This window comes from Nyctibius grandis, chromosome 4 (genome assembly GCF_013368605.1).
Source record: "Nyctibius grandis isolate bNycGra1 chromosome 4, bNycGra1.pri, whole genome shotgun sequence".
Taxonomy (NCBI): domain Eukaryota; kingdom Metazoa; phylum Chordata; class Aves; order Nyctibiiformes; family Nyctibiidae; genus Nyctibius; species Nyctibius grandis.
This window is the reverse complement of record NC_090661.1, coordinates 44,498,596-44,524,276: the sequence shown is the minus strand read 5'-3', so window position 1 is coordinate 44,524,276 and position 25,681 is coordinate 44,498,596. Positions and strand designations below refer to the sequence as shown.

Genomic DNA, 25,681 nt, shown 5'->3' with positions numbered 1-25,681 from the left:
TGAAGTATTTCCAGACACCGGGCAGATACCGTGCTTGCCTAGAAGTACACAATACCCAGAGCATCCTGACTGCCAGACCCCTGAGGTACCTTAGGTACCCAAGGTAAAATATTGGCTACTTGGTTTTAATTCCAATGGTAACCATGCCCCCAACCAAGAAGGGCCTTGTAAAAAACTTCCTTAGGAAGAATCAAGTGCCCTTAGAACAGAGCTTACTTGGCCACTTCTAAAAGGGTGTTTGGACAGGGCTGTCATACACGGAAACAGAGGAAAGCACGTCCCATTGAGCTACCATGAGGAACAGTGAAAGGCTCCAACAAACCTGATGTGGATAAAAGCACCAAAGATTTTAGCTATTTAAATGCGAGGTCTGTTGAACACATTTTCTCGCTACTTCTTCCCCTTGTCCTCAAAAAAAGGCCAAAAAAGCAGCTCTTCCCACAGTAATAACTGAAGAATTTCTCCAGGAGACTGGGAGCAGTAGTAGTACTTCCCTCTTTTGGTAAAAGCCAAAACCTACTTTTTTCTTTCCACTTCAAAGAAAAAAAAACAAAACCCAACCAAACAAAAAACCCCACTCAGAACAAATTGAACCTATTGGTAGAAGACAGCATAGGTTTTCAAAACGACTGAAAATTTTAGTACTTAATCGTCACTTGCCACTTGATGGGGGTGGTGAGCTAGTTACACAGGCCGTGGCCTACAAATATAAAACAAGTGTTTCATGGACTATAAACAGCCAATTTTTATAGTTTTAAAACAAACAAGAGTGTGACAAAGTCCCAAAATTCAAGTGTATGTGGAAAGTTTAAGAGCTGCTTGTTACAAGATACCTAAGCTAACTTCCACGTGATACTTACGCATCAAGGGTTGTCAGGTTAAATCAACTGCATTTCAACTAAATATACCAGATACTTCATTATGGGAGAGATGAACAGATCAGCCTGCTCTGTGTGATCGGTAAAAAACAAACTGCACCTCCTCTGAAACATAACTATTCATATAGAAGCCTTTTCTATACATGTACAGAAAGTTTTGTCACTCAGTGCCTGTTACTCTTCACTTACAACATGTGAAAAGGGAAGTATCTCAAGAAATAAATGGTATACCCAACATCTTTTTCCTTTCAGCACTTCACAGATCTTAATCCTACTTGTAGGTTAAAACAATGCTACTGAGGCTTGAAAAGCTTTATTGTAGCAGTGTAAAAGATAAAACAGATGGACAACAGGCTAATGTCTGTACCTCAAAGGACTAAAATCTGTTGAAGACACCTCTTACATTTTATGAAGGACAGAGCAAACCATTAACTGTTCAAATATTAAAGGTATATAGCATGTACCAGATCTGATTTGTCTAGGCATGAAACGATTAACCAATTACAAAAAAAGACCAACCTCAAACCTTTCCAATCACATACACAGAAGTGATTACATGTAAAAATGAAAGCCATAGCTCAGTTTCTTGGACTTCTAGTAACAGAATAGTAGATCCCAGTTGTTTGATTACTAACCCATACTGCTATGCTTATTACCTGTCATGTTGATATTATGTTTATTCTGAATAAAGAAGCCACACTCACCAAGTGTCAGCCCAAACTGCAGGGCCATACAGAGCAAAGTTCTGCACCCAAGGAGATCAGATTAGAAACAATCATTTGCAGCTAGAGAAGTGCACTATACAGGAGAGGAAAGAGGAAAGGGGTGAACCACAGAAAGAGTTTAGGGTGCCCAGCATGCCCAAAATACAAATGATTTCAAGCACATAAATAGCTAAGAGGTTCTTAACAGTGCTTACACAGCACAGAATAGTACTTCCATAAAATATTAACGAAAAAAAATGGTAAAAACAAAGAAACAAAATCTATACATACAAACTCCCAAAATTCAAAAGAAAAAAAGTGCAAATCAAAAGGTCTTTAAAAAGATTTAGGCCTTCTGAAAATTTAAATAGATTTCCCTTTCGCATTTGGTATATCAGCAATTCCAACAAGACTAGAAAACCAAAGAGCAAAACAACATAAAAGATGTCCACTACCACAGATCATTTATTTATATACTAAGTTAAAAAATATTAATATTTTATTACAAAAAGTTTATCAAACAACTGTATACATACAGTTCATATTGTTAAAAGCCAACATGTCAATTGATATTTTATGTACATTTGATTATTAATGTCATACAATTGTAGAAAAGCATCACTCAGCAGTAACTGATTTGGCATTTGGAAAGTAGTTACCACCCTGCACTAGAAGAGACAATTAATATAGGAATAAAACATTTATATGTTACAATAAAAAATACTTATTTGCTGTGATCATTTAAAGCAAATGGATACTTTCTTCAAGAAGAATCATCATAAATGGAGATTAAAGTGCACATAACCAACGCATTAATAATTCTTCAGCAATTCCATCTAGCATTCTAGATGCTCCAAGCACATCACAGTAACATCAAGGATTTAGGACTTTTCTCCATGGCTTAAACAGTAATATTTAAGAGAAATTCAGCTTTCTAAGCTGTATGAAATAATTCTGGTGTACAGTAAGTTGAAGTAGGGTACAGAATTTGGAAAATAGTGTTTGGTGAAAAAGTCAGTGTAAATTTTCCCAGATATATGATTTCTGGGGAAATATTTTCCTTTTGAAAAAAAGATTCATAGTATTTCATACAACTGTGGACCAAACAAGCAGAGCATGCAACAGTATTTACATAACCATCCCCACAGTCATTCTTTGTGGGCTACATATAACACAGGTTGGAGCAACACTGTCTACTTTATGCATAAATTTTGCTGGTAATCTGGCGAAGAAGAAAAAAAATCACCAATTATTTGTTTAGTATAGAATAGGGTCCTAAACTTGAAAAGTGCTCCTTAAAAAACGTAGCTCAAAATATTGGCTTTGTCTCACTACAAGCAATATAGTAAATCTTGCAAAATATAACACAGTCAGTACTAGCAGAGCTGTCGAGGGCAATAATTTTAATAAATCGGTCCACTTTGGATAAAAGAATGCTTATGCATGTTACAATCTATTCAAAAGCAACAGCTGAACAGGCTAAATTTACATCCACAAGAGAAGCATGACATGTTCACTGAAAACGAAGTGAGTTGCTGGTAAATATGGGTATCATTTTTATCACACCAACTGGTCACCAATAGAAAAAAAAAATTTTTTTTTCATTTTACAAATACAAGAAGTTCTGAGCCATTATACTTGAAGAACATACTTCATATCTTAGGCACTGGACCCAATTTAGAGGTAAAATGTCTGTCAACATGATTTAACATCCTCTGGTTTGTGAAGGCCATCCATATGAAGTTTACATACAGCACTACAAATACACATCAGATACTGCTGTAAATTTATAAGGAATACAAAACATTATTAAATACAACTTTCACCCTATGGCACATCAAGCATGGCAATACCACTTGTTTCATATCTGGTTAGCAACGGTCAGTTGTGGTTATGCTTTATTGAATATTTTCCTTTCTGTAGCTGAGAAATATACAACTTGGACTTGCTTCCATCCGGTCTTTTGAACCAAACTTCATCATGGTTAATTGTTGTAATTATGGCACTACAGCAAATGAGGGAAGAAGGGTCAGGGGAAGAAAAACGAGAAGAATTTAGAAACCTTACAAGCTAATAAATAACCTCAAACCTGCAGGTGTATTTCTGTACAGTAAATTAAAATATGCATGCGTTGTAAATGCTAGGCCCAAAAGATACTGGCTCCATTGTAGGGACAGTTTTAATAGAATTCTTTGGTAACTGCATGCGTCTTTAGTGAAGGTAGTTAATTTTTCAGCCATCTTCTCCTATGAGAAAACCCTCAACATGTACAAATATTTTGATTGTTTAAAAGAACAATAGTCACCCATAGAAAACACAACAATAGACTACCCATGGTAAAAAACAGATCTGTTGGAAAGCATACCCAGAAATTACTTTGAATACAAAGTATTTGGAAAAAAGTTAAACAGATCGAAGCCCAAGATTTAAAGCAGAAAAAGTATTCAACTGTTAGTCATTATACCAAGACCATGAGAAATAAAGTCAAAGCCTGATCTACTGAATCATTCTTATATGAACCCTACTTTTATGTTCCTTGTGGTAATCCTTAGTAAAAATAGTGAACACAACCCCCTCCCACATACCCCCTAGGAAAAAAAAATAATTCAAGTAGAATGGATGACAAAAAAAGGCTGAAAACCAGAGATTAAAACAGCTAATGGAAGAAAGATCTATCACATACTGAGTGTGACAGAAGTCCCTCCACAAAACTCTTCAGCCTTAGAAGTTGCTGAAATCTTGAGAGGTTGGGAAAGTTCCACTGTATGCTTGACCTGTTAAGCACCAGCTTTTGGTTTTTGTCAGACACTGGATACTAAGATCTTTTTTGGCCCAGTATAACTGCTATGTTCAGCTAAACTAATTCAGAATTTTATAAATTTCAGAAAGAATATATAGCTTAGTAAAATACCTTCCTGTTTCAGCCCTGAAGAAACACCAAAATCACCAAAATCTGTTCCCCTTCACTATACACAGGGAAGAAAAGAAACAGACAGTTTTACAGTAAACTACTGCTATATGAAGTTAATTTTCCTAGGCAGCTCTGCATATTTAATCAACACTGTGCTTAGACTGATTTGCTTCATCCAGTAAAAGGTCAGATACACATTTAATTTCAAATACTGTTTTAAATATACCCACTTCTAGAATTTACAAATATTATCCATACAGAGAAAATAGGTTTAGATATCTTAAACATTCAACCAAATTTGCACTGTAATATTTACACCATTCCCAGGTAGAACCTTTGTTAAGAGAAGGAAATACTGTAAAAAAAAGTTCCAACTCTTTTCTTTCAGAGCATTAACCAACTGAAAACCAAGTTTATCTTTAATGGTATAGAGTGTTTTTCCATAATTGAGTAATTTTTGGGTGAGCCAACAGATCAAATTCTCAAAGCAACAAAATCCCAAGTTACTCAAAAAAACTTACTCAAAGGCTATTCAGAAACTAGTAAGAGCTTAAATGGTTAGTGTGATCCTAACTTCACAAACGTCTCATTACCTTCAGTGAAGTCCAATCTTTACTAGCCTCTCTCAGAAGTCCAGCACTCAACTTTATTTGATAATGCCTGTCTTCCAAGGTGAACTAATAAATGTTACTCAGGTGGCAGTACTTCCAAATAAGCCTTATTCTTCAGTGCCATCATCCTATCTATTGCCTAACGTGAATGTACAGAGCTGCATAAACTGAGTAATCTTTACCTTGTAGGACATTCATCTTTCTTATCAATGCATATTGTCTGTCCACGTCCATACCACTCTCCATCATAATAGAGTCTTCCTTCTTCAGATCTAGCACTATGTAGATGCTTTTCTAATTTGACAGGTGCTAAAATGATCAATAAAAGTCATTTAATATTGACTTGGCAGAAGTCAGTTAGATGTTTAAACACACTTTCATCAAGTTATTTACATAGAACACACATTTTTCCATTATCAAAAGTAGCCTCTCTCTTAATAATTGCAAGAATGCATGAAAATTGGAAGCAAGATACCTTTTTATTTCCAGTCAGATAAATTAAAAGTTATATTTCCATTTTCAGACAGAAGCTATCTTCTCCACAACCTTCATATCTGTGATATGAATTTTCACAAATCAAGTAATGCAATATAGAGAAGACTTCAAACAGCAGAACCTGAAACCTCTTGATCAGCACATTACCATGACATGCAAGTAGTAATACATTGCTAAAGAAATACACTGCCTGCTGGCCTCCTCTCCCTTTTCCTCCTTACTCACCACCTCCAAGTATTTGATTTTACCTAGCATTAATGTGCTTCTCACCTCAGTACCAAATATCAGTTACCGCTCCTTTCCTACAGCTCTACTTTTTCAGGGTTGTAGTTTGCAGTGATTGTGAGCATCCTTTAGAACGCACCCCTAAGGTCCAGATGCTCTCAGTTTCCTGCTTCATCCTTGTGTAAACACTAGCATAGCTTGCTAATATTAATCGGTGTAAGCCACTTTTAGAAGTCTACATTTTTGTTGCTAATTTTCTAGAATTCAGGTGTCAACACAATCACCAGCAATCGAGCTACAAGTATCAGCACTTGAGAAAGGGGAAAGACAAAAGCCACATCTTCCAGCTACCTCACCCCATCCTCCATCACTGTACCAAGACTAAAATAAATATAATCTGCCTAGATGCAGTTTGCATCGCTGCACACAGCAAGTTCTGTCTTGTGAAACCAGGCAATGTTTACTCACGTTCTGGCTTTACTCTGTGTTGCCCCAGTGTAGCCATTGCCTTGAAACACAAAAGAAAATGAAGTTAGTCAGCAAGCATAGTTCTTTTTTTCTTAACTGCCAGCTTTAATTGTGAAGTTATGTGCAGTGTAGCTCACGATAGTTGCTTTTACAGGCAAAAACAACAATCAGAACAAAATCTAAAATAGAAGTGTGTTCAATGGTGACTCAGTAACTAAATAAAACAGCATTTTGATGGTGAAAAAAAATCACCTTCTTTAGTAAGTTTTGAATAACTCAGGAGGTTTTCTAAATTAAACCCTCAAAATTGCTGTTATGTAATTCTGTCAAGAAAATACAAAATGACATTAACTCATTCTGAAAAACAAAATGCTGTATGAGCAACCTACTCTCTTGATTTATACATTATACTCATAAACTCACAAATTTTCTCTCATGTGAACTCTAGATCACACGTAGTACTAAAGCAGGCTTAAAAAAAACCTCTAAGAGTTTTTTGGGGTTGGTAGGTTGCTTGCGTCGTGCTTTTTGTTTTTTTAAATTATTTCCAGAAAAGGCAAAATCCCCAGTAGATTCTGGGTTTGTTGCTATTGTTTAAAATCATGTTACACTACAAAAAAGAAAGGGAGGGAAAGGTATTTTGTCCCTGTTCCTCTGATGTGACAGGAAAAGTCAGACAAGTTTCCACATAGGCATCACATTTTACTTCTTGCTTGGGAAATACATACAAGTATAAAGCAGGATGGAAACTGACTTAAAGCCATTTCCCACCAAGTTTCTGAATTCACATAAGTAGCTTACTACTCCATAAGCTGGGAAGCATTAGGGTACTAGGGGAAACTTTCTGACTGCAGGTGCAAGGCAAGGATAGTGTTTCATTACAGCAAGTTACTTTAATGATATGACAAAGATCTGAAAAAGGCACTCTGCACTTAAAAGCTGGATTTATTTTTTCAAATACTTCAATTGGTCAAACAAATTTCTCTTCCTGTAAACCCTGATTCTCTTATAATCTGGGAAAAACTCAGTGTTTCACTTTATACAAAAAAAAAAGGTATAAGGAGAGGTCAAAGCATGGAAATCTTCATAAAACAAACTATTCACCGTGTGAAAACATACCATATGATACATATTAAAAAAATCTTAATTTAACCCAAACAGAACTCACAGCCACTGACATTCATCCTTTCATCTTACCTTCCTTATTGTTGTCCAGTCTTCAAGTATATCAAGGTCTTGTAACATATAAACTATATAGGGGCGTGGAAAAGTTAGGGAAAACTCTCTTAAACAGCAATAATAATAATACTCTGATGTTCATATAAAGATATTAATAGCTCTGTTCTGCCAATCTTTCACACAAAGAATACCAATGTGAAGTGAAAGTTCAGCAAAAAATAAATGCATCTTTGAAATATGCAACCTAGAAGTACACTTTTAAAATTATTAGAAGAGATAAGGAATAGTATGTAGATATTCAGACTACTGGAGTTCAACATGAGGATAAGATAAACAATTGTGATACAATCATTCCATCCCTAACAGTTCCAAAAATCATTCTATTCGCAATACTAAAAATTACAATTAAAATTCACTGCAATTTCAATATACCACTGCAAATTAGCATCTACACTAGTATCAGATTAATAAAATCATTATTTTTACAGTATCCTGCATGATACATCTGAGAGAAAAGTATAGACAGCACTGCATCTCTGAATATCAAATATCCAAAAACCAGGAAGTAGAAAGGCAAAGCCCCTTCCTTGAACGATCAACTGTAAAGTAAAAATTGTGCATTAGAACAATACATAAACTTCAAAACAAAACTCCATATAGCACAGCTATTACATTACAAGAATCTTGAGTTTTTACTTTGTTTCTCCCCATTTCATCTCTGAAAAACAAGTTTAGAAAAAGGTGCTATGAATGTTTACGAACTAAATCTCCTAAAATGGGATATGAGAGCTTTAACTTATATTCCATTTGAAATTTTAAGAATCTTTAGCCATTTTCAAATTTGTTTTCCTCTAAATAGCAAAGAATTACAAATCAAACGTCATGTAAAATTTCTAGGTATTTGCTTTACATAGATCTGTACAAGCTGACAAGTTCACAACTATTTTAAAATCATAAGCAAAAGGAGCAAATTAATTCACTTCACAACTGAAAGGATTTTCAGCCTTATGAATTGCCTGAAATTGCTGGGGTTTTAGACCTAATACTATGTTAGTATTTTCTGTTTGGAATTCTATTCTAAAATGGCAAGGTAGCTCATAATTCACAGAATCTGGTGTTACTTATACAGACATCCTGAAGACAAGGATGACTAAGAGCTAAAGAAAACACATTTTCACACAATCTGGCACTGAAATTCCTAAAAGGAGTTAAGAAACTAGTGAAGCCACTTGTACCTGCATTGATTAATACCACTTGGCTTTTAAGCACTAGTTAAAAAAAACATCTCTACTAAACTGAATTTATGACACATCCTAATGGAAGAACAGTCGTTGATAGGACAAATCATCCATCTGGGATGTGTTCTAGTAAATCAAGCACCCTGAAGGAGGGTGTCCCAGTGACGACAGTTTTTCCAGAAACTTCTTCCTTCCCACCTTCTCCTAATGTTACAAAACCTTGTGAAAGTAGCAGGATTTTTGCAGCAGCTTAGCAATAAAAAAATGGGCTTTTATACCATGTAATGTCAATACTTAGAAGTTGGTCTCTTTTTAGGTAGTCTTCACGATTCCGGCAACTTCTAAGCCATCACATCTCTAGTCTATAAAAACCTTAGGCTGGGGGTAGGAGTGGAGACAACACTGCAAAGGCATCTCCTTCTTTCTCTGGGGAAAGATGATACCATCTCTTAGGTGTTATACCTTAAAAAGTTTCAGCTGCACTGGATGCTTGTCAACAGCTATGAAAAAGTCATCAATGCAAAATTCTTCAATACTATACTCACTCTACAGGAACCCCAAACCCACAAACAACACCCCCCAACCGTCTTAATTCTTGGAATTTTGAACTTTTAATCAAAGAAGGTTCTAAAGTCTATGGAATTGTTAAGAAGTAATAAATTGAGGTAAAGATGTTTGCAAACATAATGCCTAACTTTTTTCTGCTTTTGCCTTGTAGCTCTCTTTTTTGAAGAGTTAGAAAAATCAACTTTTAGAAATATTCTCTATATGAAACTAGTAGTTAGAGAATCTTAATTTCAATTTTCATAACGGGATTTGTCAACATGATTTCTCTAATCTGAATTAGAATAACATCTGCCATACAAAAATCAATTTTACGAATGCATTATCACTTTGACTTGTTATTAATGACATATGTAATAAGACTAGCTATAGAACAGTAAACACTCCTAGAAAGAACAATGATTTCAGTAAAAGGATATCTGATACAACAACAGGTTTCTTCTTATCTGGACTAAATGGATCCTTTCTTTTCTTCCTGGACTGTAGCTCGTCATTCCATAATTCTGAAAAGACATAGTAAGAACGTGCTATGAATCAGAAACATTTACATGTTCAGCTCTTTTTACAGTGGAAAATATTTTCCAAAAATGAAAAATAACACATATTCTGGTGAGATGCTGTTTCTGAACAGAATCACAGAATCACAGAATGTTAGGGATTGGAAGGGACCTCGAAAGATCATCTAGTCCAATCCCCCTGCCGGAGCAGGATTGCCTAGACCATATCACACAGGAACGCGTCCAGGCGGGTTTTGAATGTCTCCAGAGAAGGAGACTCCACAACCTCTCTGGGCAGCCTGTTCCAGTGTTCAGTCACCCTCACCGTAAAGAAGTTTTTCCTCATATTTATGTGGAACCTCCTGTGTTCCAGCTTGCACCCATTGCCCCTTGTCCTGTCAAGGGATGTCACTGAGAAGAGCCTGGCTCCATCCTCATGACACTTGCCCTTTACATATTTATAAACATTAATGAGGTCACCCCTCAGTCTCCTCTTCTCTAAGCTAAAGAGACCCAGCTCCCTCAGCCTCTCCTCATAAGGGAGATGTTCCACTCCCTTAATCATCTTCGTGGCTCTGCGCTGGACTCTCTCTAGCAGTTTCCTGTCCTTCTTGAACTGAGGGGTCCAGTTGAATGAAGGTGTTACATGATTATGTAGTCATAGATTAATACTCTCAAAACACACAAAGGATGATGACAATTATTAGACCAAAGTTTGTTTTAGGCTTAAATTCAACCCCCCGCCCAAAGTCTACAGATGAATAGCATCCTACTAGATAATCTGAAACTCACCAGACATACTATGTGTACAGTCAACTAATCAGAGAATATTTTTTAAAAAACAAAACAAACCACCAAACAAACAAAGAATCCCACAACTTTGAACTTCCATCCACCTGAGGTAATGTCAATGCTATGCCTGTCTTCTTCAAGTCTTCTAATCTTCTCTTCTAGTTCACTTTGTACAGTGTCATACAACAGAAGCTTTTCACTCTAAAAAAGCAACACATTACACATTTTTACATAACTATCTAAATATATACAACAACAATTTAAAGCCTCAGCGGAAGGAAGGTAAGAGTAGCTTTAGGTGAAAACTTTTCAGAAGCCATAAAGCATATGACATTTCCCTCTATGCACTTTCTTAGCATAAGATCCTAGCTCGTTAAAGACAGCACGCTCACTTGGCATAAGTGTAAATACAGTTATCAAATATCAGTACCAAGAATAACTAAGGATATAAAAGTATGCAGCTATATCTCCAGAATAACTGTTTGTATTTTGACACAAATACAGTATTTTCCTTTTGGATAGCAAAGATTTATTCACAATGAATAACTGTAAAGTAGTGACCTCCATGCCATCTTTCATTCCAAATCAGAAAAGCTAATGTTTTAATGGAAAGCCTTTTATTAAGCTGCCTCCAATATTAATAAACCTGCAGTCATTTATAGAGAACTATCATCTATTACCACAGTATTTAAAATTGTCTATTTTCATAGATATGAAAAATACCTTCCCACAGAAGAAAGAATTTATTGAGCACATAAAATAATCCAGATAGTTGTGAAAGCAAAACTGTCTACCTTAAAGCTGTGGGAAATACTTTTAAAGCACTGCTTTAGAGAAGTTAGCTAGTTCGTCCTTTTAAAAGGCAATTTCTGATCCAAATAGATTAACATAATGCCTTCAATCTTAGGTGTATCATTAGCACTTTTTATATACAAACAAAAACACACTCTGATGTGAACTTTCTACAGCGTTTTGTGCAGTCTATACTCTCTTACATCTCTAAGTGTTTCAGAACGAGAAAATGAACTTTGTAGTAAACTGCTCTCAATTATAGTTCACCACATAGGACTGATACAAAAAATACACATTATCTATATAGATCAGTTACCCTTTTAAAGGCAGCATCAAAGAACACTAAACTCTCTAAACCACTAACTTGGAATTAAGCTGAGTTCCAAGCCTCAAGGAAATAAACTTACTGTTCTTTCATAGGCTTGCACATTGCCTAAAATACAAGTAGGAAATACAGCTGATTGTTACATTTTAAAGTTCATTTTCACTGAGCAACATCTTTAACAACTCTGGAAAACAGAGGGCTTGGACTTACTCACCAGAAAAACAGCTTAAGCAGCACAAGTCACTGCGTCTAGCTATTTGCTACCATGTCTCTGTCAGAAGCTGCAGTCCCTAAAGCCAAGTCAGCAGATGTCTGCACCTCAACTGCTCCTGCCCATAGCACAGCATACTAACAGAAACTTACCTTTACCAATGTTCAAGCTAGTATGCTGAAGCAAAACAGTTGAGGAATACATGAAAACAAAGAACCCTGTTCTACTAAATGGCTGTCACATTTACCATTCCCTTCAAGTTACAAAATATTTAAATTCCAAAGACCTCCTTTCATATATTTTATGAATTATTAAAAAAGTTTCTCAGTGGAATTGAAAAGGCAGAAGCCTCTTACATATACCTGAAATGCCAAATGAGTGTTATCTGTTGTGAGACCATTTTAAAATTCCATTTTAAAATGAAATAGTGTTTGTGTTTAGACATCTGTTTTGTTTCACACCTGTATTTGGTGACAAACAAGGTGTGAAAGCTGTTACAGGCATCAGAGGCATTCTTGCCGAACAGTTATATTCCAGTGGAACAGTGATTCTATAAGCAGCACTGCTGACTTCAAAGAGCTTTTTCCCCCCAAGAGACCCTTACTGGATGGTGAGTATTTGAATTTTGAAGGTTTCATGGTAGAAACACAATAGCGAAACAAGGGACAAGGACCACCTTGAAGAGGAATAATATATAGCCAAAGCAAATCATTCAATCACGAATGAGAAACCCTGCAAGTCTTACAGGATTCTGTCCAACCTCAGGAGTATTCATAGGAGCAAAGACAGTCAGTAATAAGTAGTCCTTCATTATACCTTGTTCCTTCCCAAGGCATCAAGAAAATGGAAATTTTTTTAAAAGTACACATGCACATTCTTGCTTATTGGTATAGTAGGAGCCACAGACTTCGGGAATATGGTGAACCACTCAGAAGAAAACACCTTTAAGCAACTGTGACAGGGGGCTGAGGAGTATTATGAAGCAAACCTCAGAATCTAAGCAGCTATGTTAGAGCATCAGACATACATGTACTTGAGTATTTGTACTATGGCATCCAGTATTTAGATGCTTAAATGGGAAAGTTTATGTTCAAGGAGAGAAATATATTTTTCCTGTAACTGCTTGTGAAATGACAACTCTATCACTAGCTGTCCAAGGCATCTTAAGAAGACATTATTATTATTATTGTGGTTATTGCTGTTAAAATATAAGGTGCTTTTTGCTAAAACTATGTCAGATATTTTAGTTACTGTTCTTGGTAATCTTTTTATAACAAAGGTAAAAAAAATCATGTGGGAATCTATTAATAAGAACCTGTTAATGAAAAATAAGAAACCTTAGGTATACTTCTATGCAAAGCCAAACTAATATAAAACTAATTTTTATAAGCTTTGAATAACCTCTTACATGGGCTTAAATATTACAAGGCAATTGTATTCAAATAGCAAATAACAGCAATAATAAAAACATGCACTGAACTTGGAAAGCATGACACAGTAAAGTTAGATGAGATTAGCTATCAATGTAAAATAGCTGGCACAACCTCACAGTGCTGTCGAGAGGCTTGAATTTCACATTCATACTTGTTCTTCACAGATTCCAGACACAGCTCTCTATAGATACCTGTAATCAGACAAATGACAGCAATATTACTTTCTTTAGCTAATATCTGATTTCAGAATTCTCTTTTAAGACTGCCTGCAAGTCCAAAAAAATGTACATACTGGAAAATATAGATATATTATAGTAGGCACTTACAGTGGCTGGCTGCTTTACAGAGTAAAAATAAAGACAAGTAATCCCTTAATTCTGAAAATCTGAGGAAAAATAAATGCTATTTTAACTTTTTCCCCTATCAGTCAACAAATTACACCAGCAGTCATGCTAACTTTACAAAATAGGTCTATTTCATATTTCTGATCAAATTATCGTGGATATCCTCAGCTTTCAAATCCATGAAGTACTAAACGGCCTCTTCTATTTTCTAATTAGAGCTAGAAAAATGTTCTATAATAATGTTTGGGGGTTTTTAAATAGCTATAAAACTGAATGAAAGAACAAGTTTTTACAAACTAATATTTGGAATAAGGCTTACTTTATAACACATGACTGTAATAAGTCACATCCCTTAACAAGGCTCTGTTCCATCCTTAGAAATAGCCACCTTGTGACACAAAAGATAGTGCTTCTGAGTATTAGGAGCATTTCTTATACATTTCTGAAAATGTGTCTACTAAACAGACAGCTGAAAAAATCTGAAAGGTATCCAAAATGTAGTATCTGGCAAGTATAGATAGAACTTGATTTAATATATTCAATGCATTCAATACAAAAAACTTTAATTGCTCCAGATTACCACCTTGAGGAGTTAAGTTTGCACACATGCTGATGCTGTCTAGCAACTGAAGAACTCCCCAAAACAACTTCCCTTAGAATTCAGTTGACTATAAATTAATACAATACAACAGGACCAATACTGTTACCAGCAATTCCTCTGAAAAACAAACCGCAAAATATTATGTCAATCATCTTTCTGCTGTGAAGTCACTTTTATCTAAAATTCAAAATGTTCTTTTCTTACATCAGTATGTTATGCTGGCTTTTTTTTTTTAATATTTATGGCTGACTGGCATATCTAGGTCTACCAATTTATAATCACTGCTTGTTTGCCTGAAATTGAGCAGTACAGGTACGAATACTTCTAGAAGAAACAGTTGTATTCCTGACTTCCTGAAACAGTCAAGATCCATATTTTTTGTGTGAATAGTGCTCAGCGCCTTAGAGAACAGGAACACAAGTTTCTTTTCTACCACAGATGCAATTATATCCATAGTTTAGCTAAACACAGTTTAGCCTCTTTTTTCCCCACCCCTTCCTCCCCTCTCTCAGGTAGGAGTAGGTCCTTAAGAGGTTACCTGCTGGAGCTCAAGTCCTGCTACTACCCACTTCTGTCAATGCTCTCAAACAGTAAGAGCAAATAAGTCTGTTCTGCAGTTTCTTGCTTTCTCTGGAGTAATTTTATCAATTGCATTCAGTTGAGGACAACAGGAAAGACAAAAAACAAAACAATCCTGATTTCTAGTCTCAACTTCAAGGAAACTTTGTAGTTTTCACCCTGGGCTCTTTTTACATTGGAACATGGATCTTCAGTGCTGCCGAAGACAAATCAGAAGAATCTGTAATATTCTGCCTATACATACCCACCTACATGAAAGCACTGACATTCACATTTAAAACCGAAAATCAAAAGCCTGGATTAAGGCTGCTTTTATATCAAACTTTCTCCAAGTTCATCTGCAAACCTTCTGCAAAGCCCAAGTGGGCTACTTCGGACTAGTCAAGTAAATTTGGGTTAAGATCTTAAACCCCAGAAATTCTGGGTCACCAGCTGAGGAAAAGCATTATGGAGAAGACCAGGAGGGAGAGAAATGCAATAGACCAAAAGATTTTAAATTCTCTTCATAGCCTGAGGTCAAAAGTACCAATGAATACATACCGAGTAGCACTGAAGTAGCACTAGTATTAGGAAAAGTATAAACAAGCTTGCCATTTTTGCAGTTTGCCTGCATCATGCTTCTGCTGAATTTCTTAGAAAAGACACTGGTATAGCTTCCCTGGCTAGAGAGATCACAACTGTCTGACTTTTGGCTCTCTGACAGCCTGTGTTAGGTAACCCTTAGACAGCTGAATTACTCCTAAAGGAGTCAAGCTGTAACATGAAAAGAATTTACAATAGGGAAGTACAGAACTTTGTCTTCCTATAATACCACCGTTCCATATGACTATATGGTTGTATCCCAGAAGAAGACAAAAGTTCTTGGCTGCTTCTTCTATGAGCACAAAAGCCTATCTAAACATTAGTTTTAATAATTAAAATGCAGCTTAGATAAAATCTGCTAAGGACAAGAGTTTTCCTCCTTCTCCCAATGGAACACGAAGATGACAGCAGACAAGTAGAAGAGACACAAATTAGAAGAGCAGGAAAAACATGATCACCTAAGATGATCTGGCAAGTACTTCATGAGATAGCACCTACATATCTCTTAATTTCAACAGTGACCAGTGTGCAGGCTTGATCCCAAATCTTCTGACTAATAAAAATTATTACTGTTTTTAATTCAGCAATGTTATTCTTACTACATAAAGACAGACAGCCATTAAATGAAACACAAAAAAGCCATATTTTCAGTGTGATGTTATCAGGCAACTTGTGTAAAGAGGTAATGAACCTATCCATTTTGACTTGAAAAGTGTTTTACATTCAAAACTACGCCACAGTAATTCTGACTTTAAAACACACTCATTTAACAATTCTAAAGAAAAAAGAAGATTGACCTTAAAACGCATAGCGAGTTTATACTGTTGAAACAGCAATACTCATTTTACATGCCTACCTGCCACCTTGGTTCGGATTTGCATATTTTCTTGTAAAGCTGCCAATGGTTCTAAGTATTCAGGTGCTTTTCCGGCTATGACCTCTTGTAGTTTTGCATCCACTTGGCTTAATCTTTCTTTGTAAAGTCTTAAAATAATAGAAATAAAAAAACCCATATTTTATTTAAAAGCAAACACAAGTTTGAAGAAATATTTTAAAAAGAACTATTCTGCATCTCTTTGTTAATGTTATGGACCACCCACTGAAGGAAAGTTAAGATTTGTTACCATTTGAATTTTCCAATACATATTTTCTTTTTGAACAATATTCCTCATGTCTATTAAGGCTTTCTGGAAAGCACATGCAGACAATCAGAAGTGTAGAAAGTAAAGATAAAATGAAATATATCTCCATCTCTAAGGAAGAAGAAAAAGAATCGTACAGCTGTTAACAGGATTAAGATGGAGTAGGAGGTGAATCAACATGGAAGAGGATAGGAAAGGGTGCTACAATACCTAAGAACAATATGGCTTACATCATGGGAAAAAAAGATAAGACTTTGTGGACAGAAACGCCCATTCACTTTCATGTTCACATATCTGCTCCCACCCTACCATAAACCAAGAAAAAAAGAGAGGCAGGCTCTCATGGAAGCAACCCTCATTTCATCTCCTGTGACAATCCACATATTGCATATTATCACAAATATTTTGAGATAATTTGTAACTGACATCTTCCATTCCTGCCAAAAGGAAGTGTATTTAAAATACTTTTATTTTACCTAAAATTCATTCCTTCTATAAAAGCTGATATTTACCGGCAGACAATGAAGAAATCTGCTTGCCTTTTGAAGAATTTAAGGTAATATCAATTACAAGTATTTCAATCACAATAAAGCTCCACTCTTTGTAACTGATAACTGAAATATAGTGTTCAATGGTAGAATCATCAATAAAACCAGCTTTTCCTGTTCTCATTTTTTACCTTCAACCCCACAATCAAAAGCTGTAGAATTAAGGCAGACATGTACAAACTCTGCTGTATGTGTTAAGAACAGATCAGACGTTATGTGTTTACACAGATATAACAGATGTCTTTGGGACAGGAATGCTGCTTTTTTACTTGTTTGAAGTGCATAGGTTAAGTAATGAATTAGGCAGGAGACAGTTTATGTATACTGATACATCAAGATCTCTTTGAGAAACAACTTCCTGTTCACCTGCCACAACCCTGCTCATCATTTCACTTCGATGACAACTCCATAGTTCAAGCATGTGTACCTAACGTAGCAATAGTCAGTGATCACTCCCCTCCTTCTTACCTGCAAACTGTTAAAGAGTATGATACACGCAACCTGTCCTGCAGTCAACTGACATAGCCTGCAGCCGATCAAAACCCAGTTTGCTGGGCTCAATCCTTGATGAGCATGCTATGCATACAACGGTTAACATAGAGCTACAGCAGAATTATTTATCTAGACCATAAGCACGGGTGCACAGCGCACGTGACTGGGTGGCTCACTAATATTGAGCTCAGCTACATCAGAGCAAGCAGTTAGACTGGGTGCTGCCAACACTTGGTACCATGCAGCAGCTGATGGACTAAAACTGTTTATCCAGTACTTTCAAACAAAATGGATAACTGCTATCAACCACCGTAAATCCTACTTATCTCACAGCATCCAAATTCAGTTTCCCTGAAAAGGAAGAGGAGGCAGACGCAATCACTTCATCATCTCTGCTATTCTGGAGCAACTGCCTCCAAATAATTTCAGAACTCCCAAATCCTTATTCTTCTCCAAAAGTAGCATCCACATATATGAAAGATAAGAAACACCAGCTGCACACAATATTCTCATGGAATGGATCCTCAAATACGGCACTTAAAACATTAAAATACTTACTGATCTTTAAGGTCTGTAAATTGCTTTTCAAGATTGGACATTTCATCTAAACACTCCATTCTTCTTCTTTCACAGTCCTCATCATCCATTTCTAAGAATGAAAAAAAAGGGTAATTATTTTGAACAACGTATTGTATAACCAAATAAACTGGATATTTTGTTTCTAGTGAATCTGAAGCAAGCCTGAGTTTTAGCCATGAATAGATTATCCATTATATTATCTTATAGCTGAATATGAGAAATCACTTGCCATAAAAAACTACAAAGTAAGAAACTTAGATCTAATTCTAGAAGAAAATCCATAAACAGCAACTTTTTCCTTTCTTGAAACAGGAAACAACATCAGTGTAAGACTTCAAGAGGTTACATTTCATGACTGATAATACAAAGTGTACCTAAGAACGCATGAACAGAAAAACTAAACATTGTATATCACACCAGATGAAAGGCACCATTAAGCATGAAGAGTTATTAGCCACCACTGAAAATTCAAGTATATCCTCAGTTAGTATGAGCAAAAGTAACCCCTGGAAAGCAAGCACAGTTCAATGTTTCATTTGTCATATAAAATTCAATGTTTTGTTTTATTAACATCCATTTTAAAAAAGCAACACTTGGTTTTGAAAACAGGTTTCATCCTGTTCAATTGGCAGAGTTCTTTGAAGCTGAAGTATTAATGTAGAAATATCTGCCGTTCATCTTAATGGCCATTTAAAATGACTGCATTTCTAATGAAAAACTTCTTAACCTGCAAGGTACAGAATTTTGCAAGAACTCCATTTTATATGCTTTTATGCAGCATGAGTAATTAACATTAAACTGTTTCCACAGTTTTTGTTTTAATTTATATTGCTGAATTTTTTTCTTAATTTATCTAATGAACATAATTGTGAAGTATAATAAATACCCACATTTTGGCTAAAAATTTTGCCACTTGCCACAGAGACATCTGTTGTTACTAAACATCACTTGTTACCTCCACTGCCTTTTCTTAGACTAGCAAACAGAAAACTAAGCTACAAAATTCTTGACTCTTTCCCCCCCTTCCCAGAAGAAAAAAAAAGGCTTTGTTAAGCCATACTGAGAAGTTACAGATGTCCTGAAACTGCTTTATAGCAGCAGTATCTCCAGGAATCAGCTCTCTACAGTTACAGTACAACTGACCAATTATCAACCAGGAGGAGAAGACATGCAGAAGAAGGGACAGCCACGCAGTCATGAACTGGGGCTGAACTGGTGCAAACAGGCCAGGTGTTTGTGAGAAGGGGCTGTCCAAAGGAGGCCATATCCATCTAAGCAGTTACTCTGCCAAGAACAAACCTAACTCCTGACAGAAAGGCAAAGTAGGATCCTGAACCAAGCAGAGACAGCCTGGACTCACTCTTCGAGACCACAAACAACTCTGAGCCTTCTGCTTCTTCCTCACTCACATTTTTCCAACAGACGCATTTAACTGCTTTATGCTCCCTCCTACACCAGCTACGGAAAGCAGCACACAAGCCTTCATCTTTATTGTTTTGCAAAGGAGTATGGCAATTTGCAAAGGTGATAAGGTGAAAGGAGTAGCTTCGGGGGGCAGCGTAGCTACTGTGGAGGATCTGATTAACCCAGATCTTCCACTCAGACCTCTTAATGTATGAAGTTTTCTGCACACAGCTTCTTCCTGAAATCATCACAAGCTTTTAAGACTAAAAACTACAGCAGCCCTCTCTGCCTGGATATGAAAACTAGCAGGCAGTAGAGCAGTACTGATCGGTATTACAATGGTACCTACAAGTCCAAATCAGAGACCAACTGCAGTTTGTCGCATTACAGTCAGTACAAGCAAAAAAAACCAGCATGTACAAAGTTTTAAAACATGATATAACCTGAAGTATTTGAAAGCATAGCGAGAAAATTTAAAGACAGAACTTCAAAAATATACATTGAATGCTTAGCACACTGGGGAGGGTGGTGGAAGAGAGTATCGGGCTGTTAGGAGATACTACTTTATTTTAAAATATTGTTCTCAAAAGTAAGGCAGATCCTGAATCCCAGAATAAGGCTGAAAATCAGATTAAAGAGTTTTATCTGGCTGTCTGGCGTAATACTCAAGCCAAAATTGATTGGGCAACTTTCAGCTTGGCCAGATTTAAGGAATGTGGCAGTCATATTACTTGAAGAGTTGTCTAAAGCATTTATGTGCTATAAAAATAAATCTTCTTTAAAATTTGAAGGCACCTCCCCATAAAGCCAGACAGGAACAAGCACTGGGATACCGATAGTTCTCCCACTTTATTCTTGGACTCAAATACGTGTTTCAGATGTGTTCAGCTACGCTTTTGGTTCTAAGTATGTTTTAGTAAGGAATTCACTCAGAAGCTTTTCCTTAAATTATTATGGATTTTATTGTTTGTGTATGTTTGGGGACTACAAATCAAAGAAAACGTATTAGAACTGTAATCCTGGCTGAGGATCAGTGCAACACCCAGTGTTGGAGGGGCAGGGGACTGCATCTTACATTTTAAACTAAGGAAACTATAATGCGTTGGTACCTGAGGGCACAGCTGACTCTCTCGTAGATACTGAAATAACACATAGCTCTCTCCAATCTCCCCTCAGCTACGTATACACTCAAAAGTCTTTGACTTTCTGCCTAGAAGTCTACATTCTACCTATCATTCACACTGAAAGGCAATTCGCATGCAAAGTCACTCTGCAATTGTTTCACCTTTATTCTGCCTCCAGTAAGATTCATAAAATGATGAAGATTTTCATAGTCCTGGAATATCTTTACTTCCCCAGTTATGGAACTTCTTCCCCATGGCCTTAAACAACATACAGATTGGGGAATATGCAGTACTGAAAAAGTAAGAGGTTTTAGGATCTCATGGCTTCCCAGCTGAAAATTTACATCACTGGAGGTGGAAAATTCTTCATTTCATATTAAAACACTTGCTAATATGCCCATCCTGTCTCAACACTTCAGACTTCACATAAGTTTCACACTGCACAAAGTATTTAGGGTATTTTTAAATACTTCCAAAATCACAGTCATTCTTTTCCTACTATATTCAAGCAGTCCAGCTCAGTAACTAGGGCAGCCTGGTTTAAAGACAAAAAAAACCCATAGTACTTAAAATGTAACAGTGCCTAAAATAGCTTTTTTTAATAAGCTGTGGCCTATATAAAGTGCTCTAAAAAATGGCCAAATTCTCATCTGGGATGGTGAGCATAACTTGTGGCTTTTTTATTCATCCCTAATATGCTATTCTATATCCTGGTCAATAAAAAACCCTATAGTAAATACATAGCATCAAAAGGAATGGGATAGAAACAGTGCCAGCTCTCAAGGGCAAGTTATGCTGCTTCTAACCACACCTCCTGTATTCTTAGGCATCTACTGGGAAAAAAAAAAGGCTGAATGCAAGTAAAGCAAATGACAAACTTAACAAAAAAAATTCCTTTCCTTCAAAAACTTTCTTATTATTACAAATTTTAATTCAGATTTATTTCTTGCAGTGCTAATCATCTTATGACTGTAGGAGCAATATGCTTCCATGGAGTACATTTGTATTTGTCAAGACACTGAGACAAGCATGTAATTTCCTGTAATCACTGCTTTTTAGGTGCTCCCTTAAAAGTATCTATCTATGGAATGCAATAGAAATTATCTGGAGAGCTTCTTGAATTGTTTTAAAGAAACATTCACAGACTACATTCACTGAAAACACAACTCCTCCTTCTTCCCCCCTAATCCCAGAAGAAACCAAGACAAGGGCAAGACACAGAATTATTTGCCTTCAATAAAAACACACCAAAAGACACACACCAAAGTGTCTTTGAGGACATGTAAACTTCAAAGTTTTCTTTAAAAATTAGCACAACAAGGAATTTCAATTTTTCAAAGGCAAGTTCTGAAAAAGAGCAAACTTCAAAGCTGGAACTAATGGAGACAATTCTCTCTTCACCAGAGCCAGGGAGTTGGAGGAGAGAAAGAGTTAAGTTTACATCTCTTATACCAAGCTCCCTTTCTCACACAGAAAATGACATTTTTTTAGACATACAAATTAGCTAGAATAAGAGATGAAGAAAAGGCATTCCCAGATGGCATCTAGCTCCAATACAAACTGGAAGGCTAAGACGGACTAAGTAGTGGTTATTGTTGCAATGCTGCTCCTGGACCTCATCAAGGAGACCTTCACAACCCTGTGTCTCACCCACCTACTGCCCAATAAACATGTATATTCCTCCTTTGCACTCTCTCTGTTTTCCCCTGAAAGATGTTACAAACTTCGCATATCAGAACTTCTTGAAAAACAGTCACATTCATGAGGGAAGTGCCGTCTTCATGAATTTCTTATCCAAAACTGAGTATTCCCTTTTTAGTCTATGTACAATTCTGATAATAAAAGAACTGAAGCATACTTTCGTAAGTCACATCTGAAAGGAACACAGCAGGTTGCTGTGTAAACAAGGACATAATCAGATATGCTTTTCCAACTTAAAACATTATTATCTCCATCTGCTTGCTGTGGTACCCTCACTCAAGTTCATCTTTCTTCCAGCATAACCACCAGCACACACAGATGCTGCATAATTTAGGTTTCATCAAAACAACCCAAGACAGTTTAAGCACATTCTTCTGGCCTTGTTTTTCAACAGAATCACTTTGAGAGAGCGATAGTAAGGAGAGACTGATCAGCCTTCCTCAGGAGCAGATCTGTAATTGTATCAATAAACTCTCCACCTATAACAGCCCAACTGTTTATAAAAGCTGTGCGCACATCCAAGTTTCAGTACAGCATAGCTTTGAAGCCAGTCCCACAACTGGTCCAGCTTATCACACACTGGCTCAGTTTGCAGCAGTTTTGGTGAACACAAACCAAGTTCTTTTCCTATCATGTTAAACCCAAAGCTTCATTCCAGGTACTTGTCAAATGTGTTCAAACATCTGGGGAGAACATAAGGGTTTGAAACAATGCCTTGTCCTTCAGGCAGCTTCCAACCAAACATACTCAGTTCAGGACACATGATCTGAAATAAACCCTAACTACTTTGGAGATGTAGGGGCCTCAGCACTATCTACTCAGAACTACTTATTCCGTATTCTTATTCTGTCAAATCAGTTGCTAATACAGACACAAATAAAATCACTATGTTTATAATAATTTTGCTGACTCTTCCAAGCCCATACCTGGATCTGGTCCACAGTTCACTGACTGATCTCCTATGTAGCATTGCACTAGACAACAGAAGCAAGATCTTCCCTCAGATGAGGAAACAGCCCAGAACTCAAGAACTCCATGCTCCAGGAGACCTCTTCTCTAAATCCCAAATTCACAGAAACGTGTAGGTGGTGTCCAGTTAACTGATTTAAGTTGGAGGTGTTTACAGATTCTCATAAAATTGCAATTTATGACTTCTGCTGCTATTGAGCTGCAGTCTATCTAACGACTGGTTTACATAGTCCACGGTGCCTTCCATGTACATATCAGACTTTATTGAGACATTTTCACTAGCTACCTTTTTAATGGGTTATTTTTCTGACAGTTTAGCATACAAAGGCCCAACAAGCATTGAAGATAGTTCAAGAAGGGGGACAGGAAAGCACAGCATACCAGGAAGGGTGGGTAAAGATGAGAGGCAGGACAGTGGCAGCCAGCAATTCGATCCAGGTGGACAGCCATGGACCAGCAGCCTAACTTGTAAAATGTGGTTCAATCAGCAAAAGTTGCCAGCTTAAAGGCACGGGGGATGGGAGAAAAAGAAAAAAGAAGGGAGAAAAAGAAAAAAAAAAAACAAAACAACACAGGAAGCTCTGTATAAACCATGGGTAGATTACCTGGATTTGTGGATTAACCAAGGCCTCTACTGGGGGATCAACTCTGGGTGCAGAGTGAGTATTAACTCAGATCAAGGTCTAAGGGCATGACAATACTCTCTACCAGTATGGCAGCCACACTTTCCCAGCACTAGTAAAGTCTTCACTCTACTTCTGCAGAGTCAACTTGTCTGTCTCTGTATCATACCTGTGGGGCTCCAGCACCTTGCTAGCCCATGCACAGCCCAGACAAGGGCAAGCTCCATGAGTGCACATGGAACCACCATAGCAGGACTTTCCCCTGAACTGCATCAGTCAATGTTAATATAAAAGCCATAGGACTTAACACTCAAGATCTCCCAGATCTTTTAACACCTCAACTGTACATTGAGGACTTTAACACACACACATATACCAATCACAAGCCAACATATGTAAAAATATAACTTCACAGTTGCCTAAGTTGTCTAGTTCATGGTGTCCCACTCCCACTACTGTGCCAAGCCTGGCACTCATGCCACTAGGCAATATGCTAGTACAGGCACGGGTGAAGATCCCAGCAGACCATTCTGAACCACTTAAGCTGCCAGAAACACGTCAGCACCACAGCTAGCACTGAACACAGCTACTGTTTTTCAGCTAGCCCTTCTAGTGACAAAGAACCTGCTTATGGATGTTACTTACTTCTGGAGCACCTGTGATTCCAGAGCAGCAGTGTATGCATCTGAAGTATGTTTCCCACTAAGTGACCATTTTATAATTTACGCCTTGTAATTACAAGGGAAGTTTGAGCAGATAATAACCTCCTTCTAACTCAGTGCATAGAAAAAGTAATCCTTTTAAAGCTGGATTTCACCTACTAATATAATTCAAAATCTACAGTCCAGAGGAAGCTATGGAAAAAGGAAGGGACCTCTATGCAAAAGAGGCCAATGGTACGGACAGAGCTTCCAATGCCCCCTCAAAGACAGGCCTCAAAACATTTCATTGAAATTCACGATTTTGCATCCAAGGAAATACATACCTATATGTATGTACACACATGTATGCCTGTATTTTGTGTGCATGCATGCACACATATGTATGTATGCCAGCCTTTAAGTGGAGACCTCAGCAAGCACCTCCCCGCTGCGGGACGCGCACTCAAGCCCAGCAGGGCACAACCCACAGCACCTACACGGGGTGGCCCGGCCCGCCCAGCCTGGGTGCCGCCCGGCCCCGAGCCGGCGGCTCGGGGCGAAGCGGGGCTTCCGTGCCCATGCGCCCCGCCGCGTCCCTCCCCCCGCCCGGCGGCCCGAAGACGAGCGGCGGGGGGGCGGGGTCACGGCGGGGGTGGGCACCGGTAGCCACCGGAGCCAGGGGGGCGGGACCGGTCTCTCCCCCGGGGCAGCGCGCCGGGCGCGGAGGGAACCGCCGCGGCTCCCCCCTCAGAGGCGCTGCCCCGCGGGCGGCCGCTGTACCTGAGCTGTCCCCCTCCTCGGACACGGACGAGCTCTCGGTCTCCTCCTCCTCCGAGCTGCTGCCCTCGTTCTCCCCGTAGTCCACCTCCATCTCATCGTGGTTGTTCTCCTTCTTCTCCCGCGAATGGACCGGCATCGTCCCCGCCGCCGAGCCCCGGGACAGCCCTTCCCGCCGCTGCGCCGCCGCTGCCGCCGAGCCCCGGGACAGCCCTTCCCGCCGCTGCGCCGCCGCTGCCGCCGGCCCCTCCG

The 25,681-nt window shown here is 37.8% G+C and overlaps 1 protein-coding gene across 1 annotated transcript; it reads right to left on the bottom strand.

The window, feature by feature from the left end:
- Nucleotides 1-2,125: 2,125 nt before the first annotated feature.
- BRMS1L (BRMS1 like transcriptional repressor) lies at nt 2,126-25,658 on the bottom strand. Its single transcript, XM_068398960.1, has 10 exons — nt 25,433-25,658; nt 18,170-18,260; nt 16,286-16,413; nt 13,435-13,514; nt 10,667-10,763; nt 9,693-9,776; nt 7,490-7,554; nt 6,293-6,332; nt 5,287-5,413; nt 2,126-3,587 (listed from the first exon to the last, which is right to left on the bottom strand). Exons 1-10 carry the CDS (start codon nt 25,566-25,568, stop codon nt 3,464-3,466), a joined length of 972 nt encoding a protein of 323 aa, XP_068255061.1. The 5' UTR covers nt 25,569-25,658; the 3' UTR covers nt 2,126-3,463.
- Between the last annotated feature and the right edge of the window lie 23 nt (nt 25,659-25,681).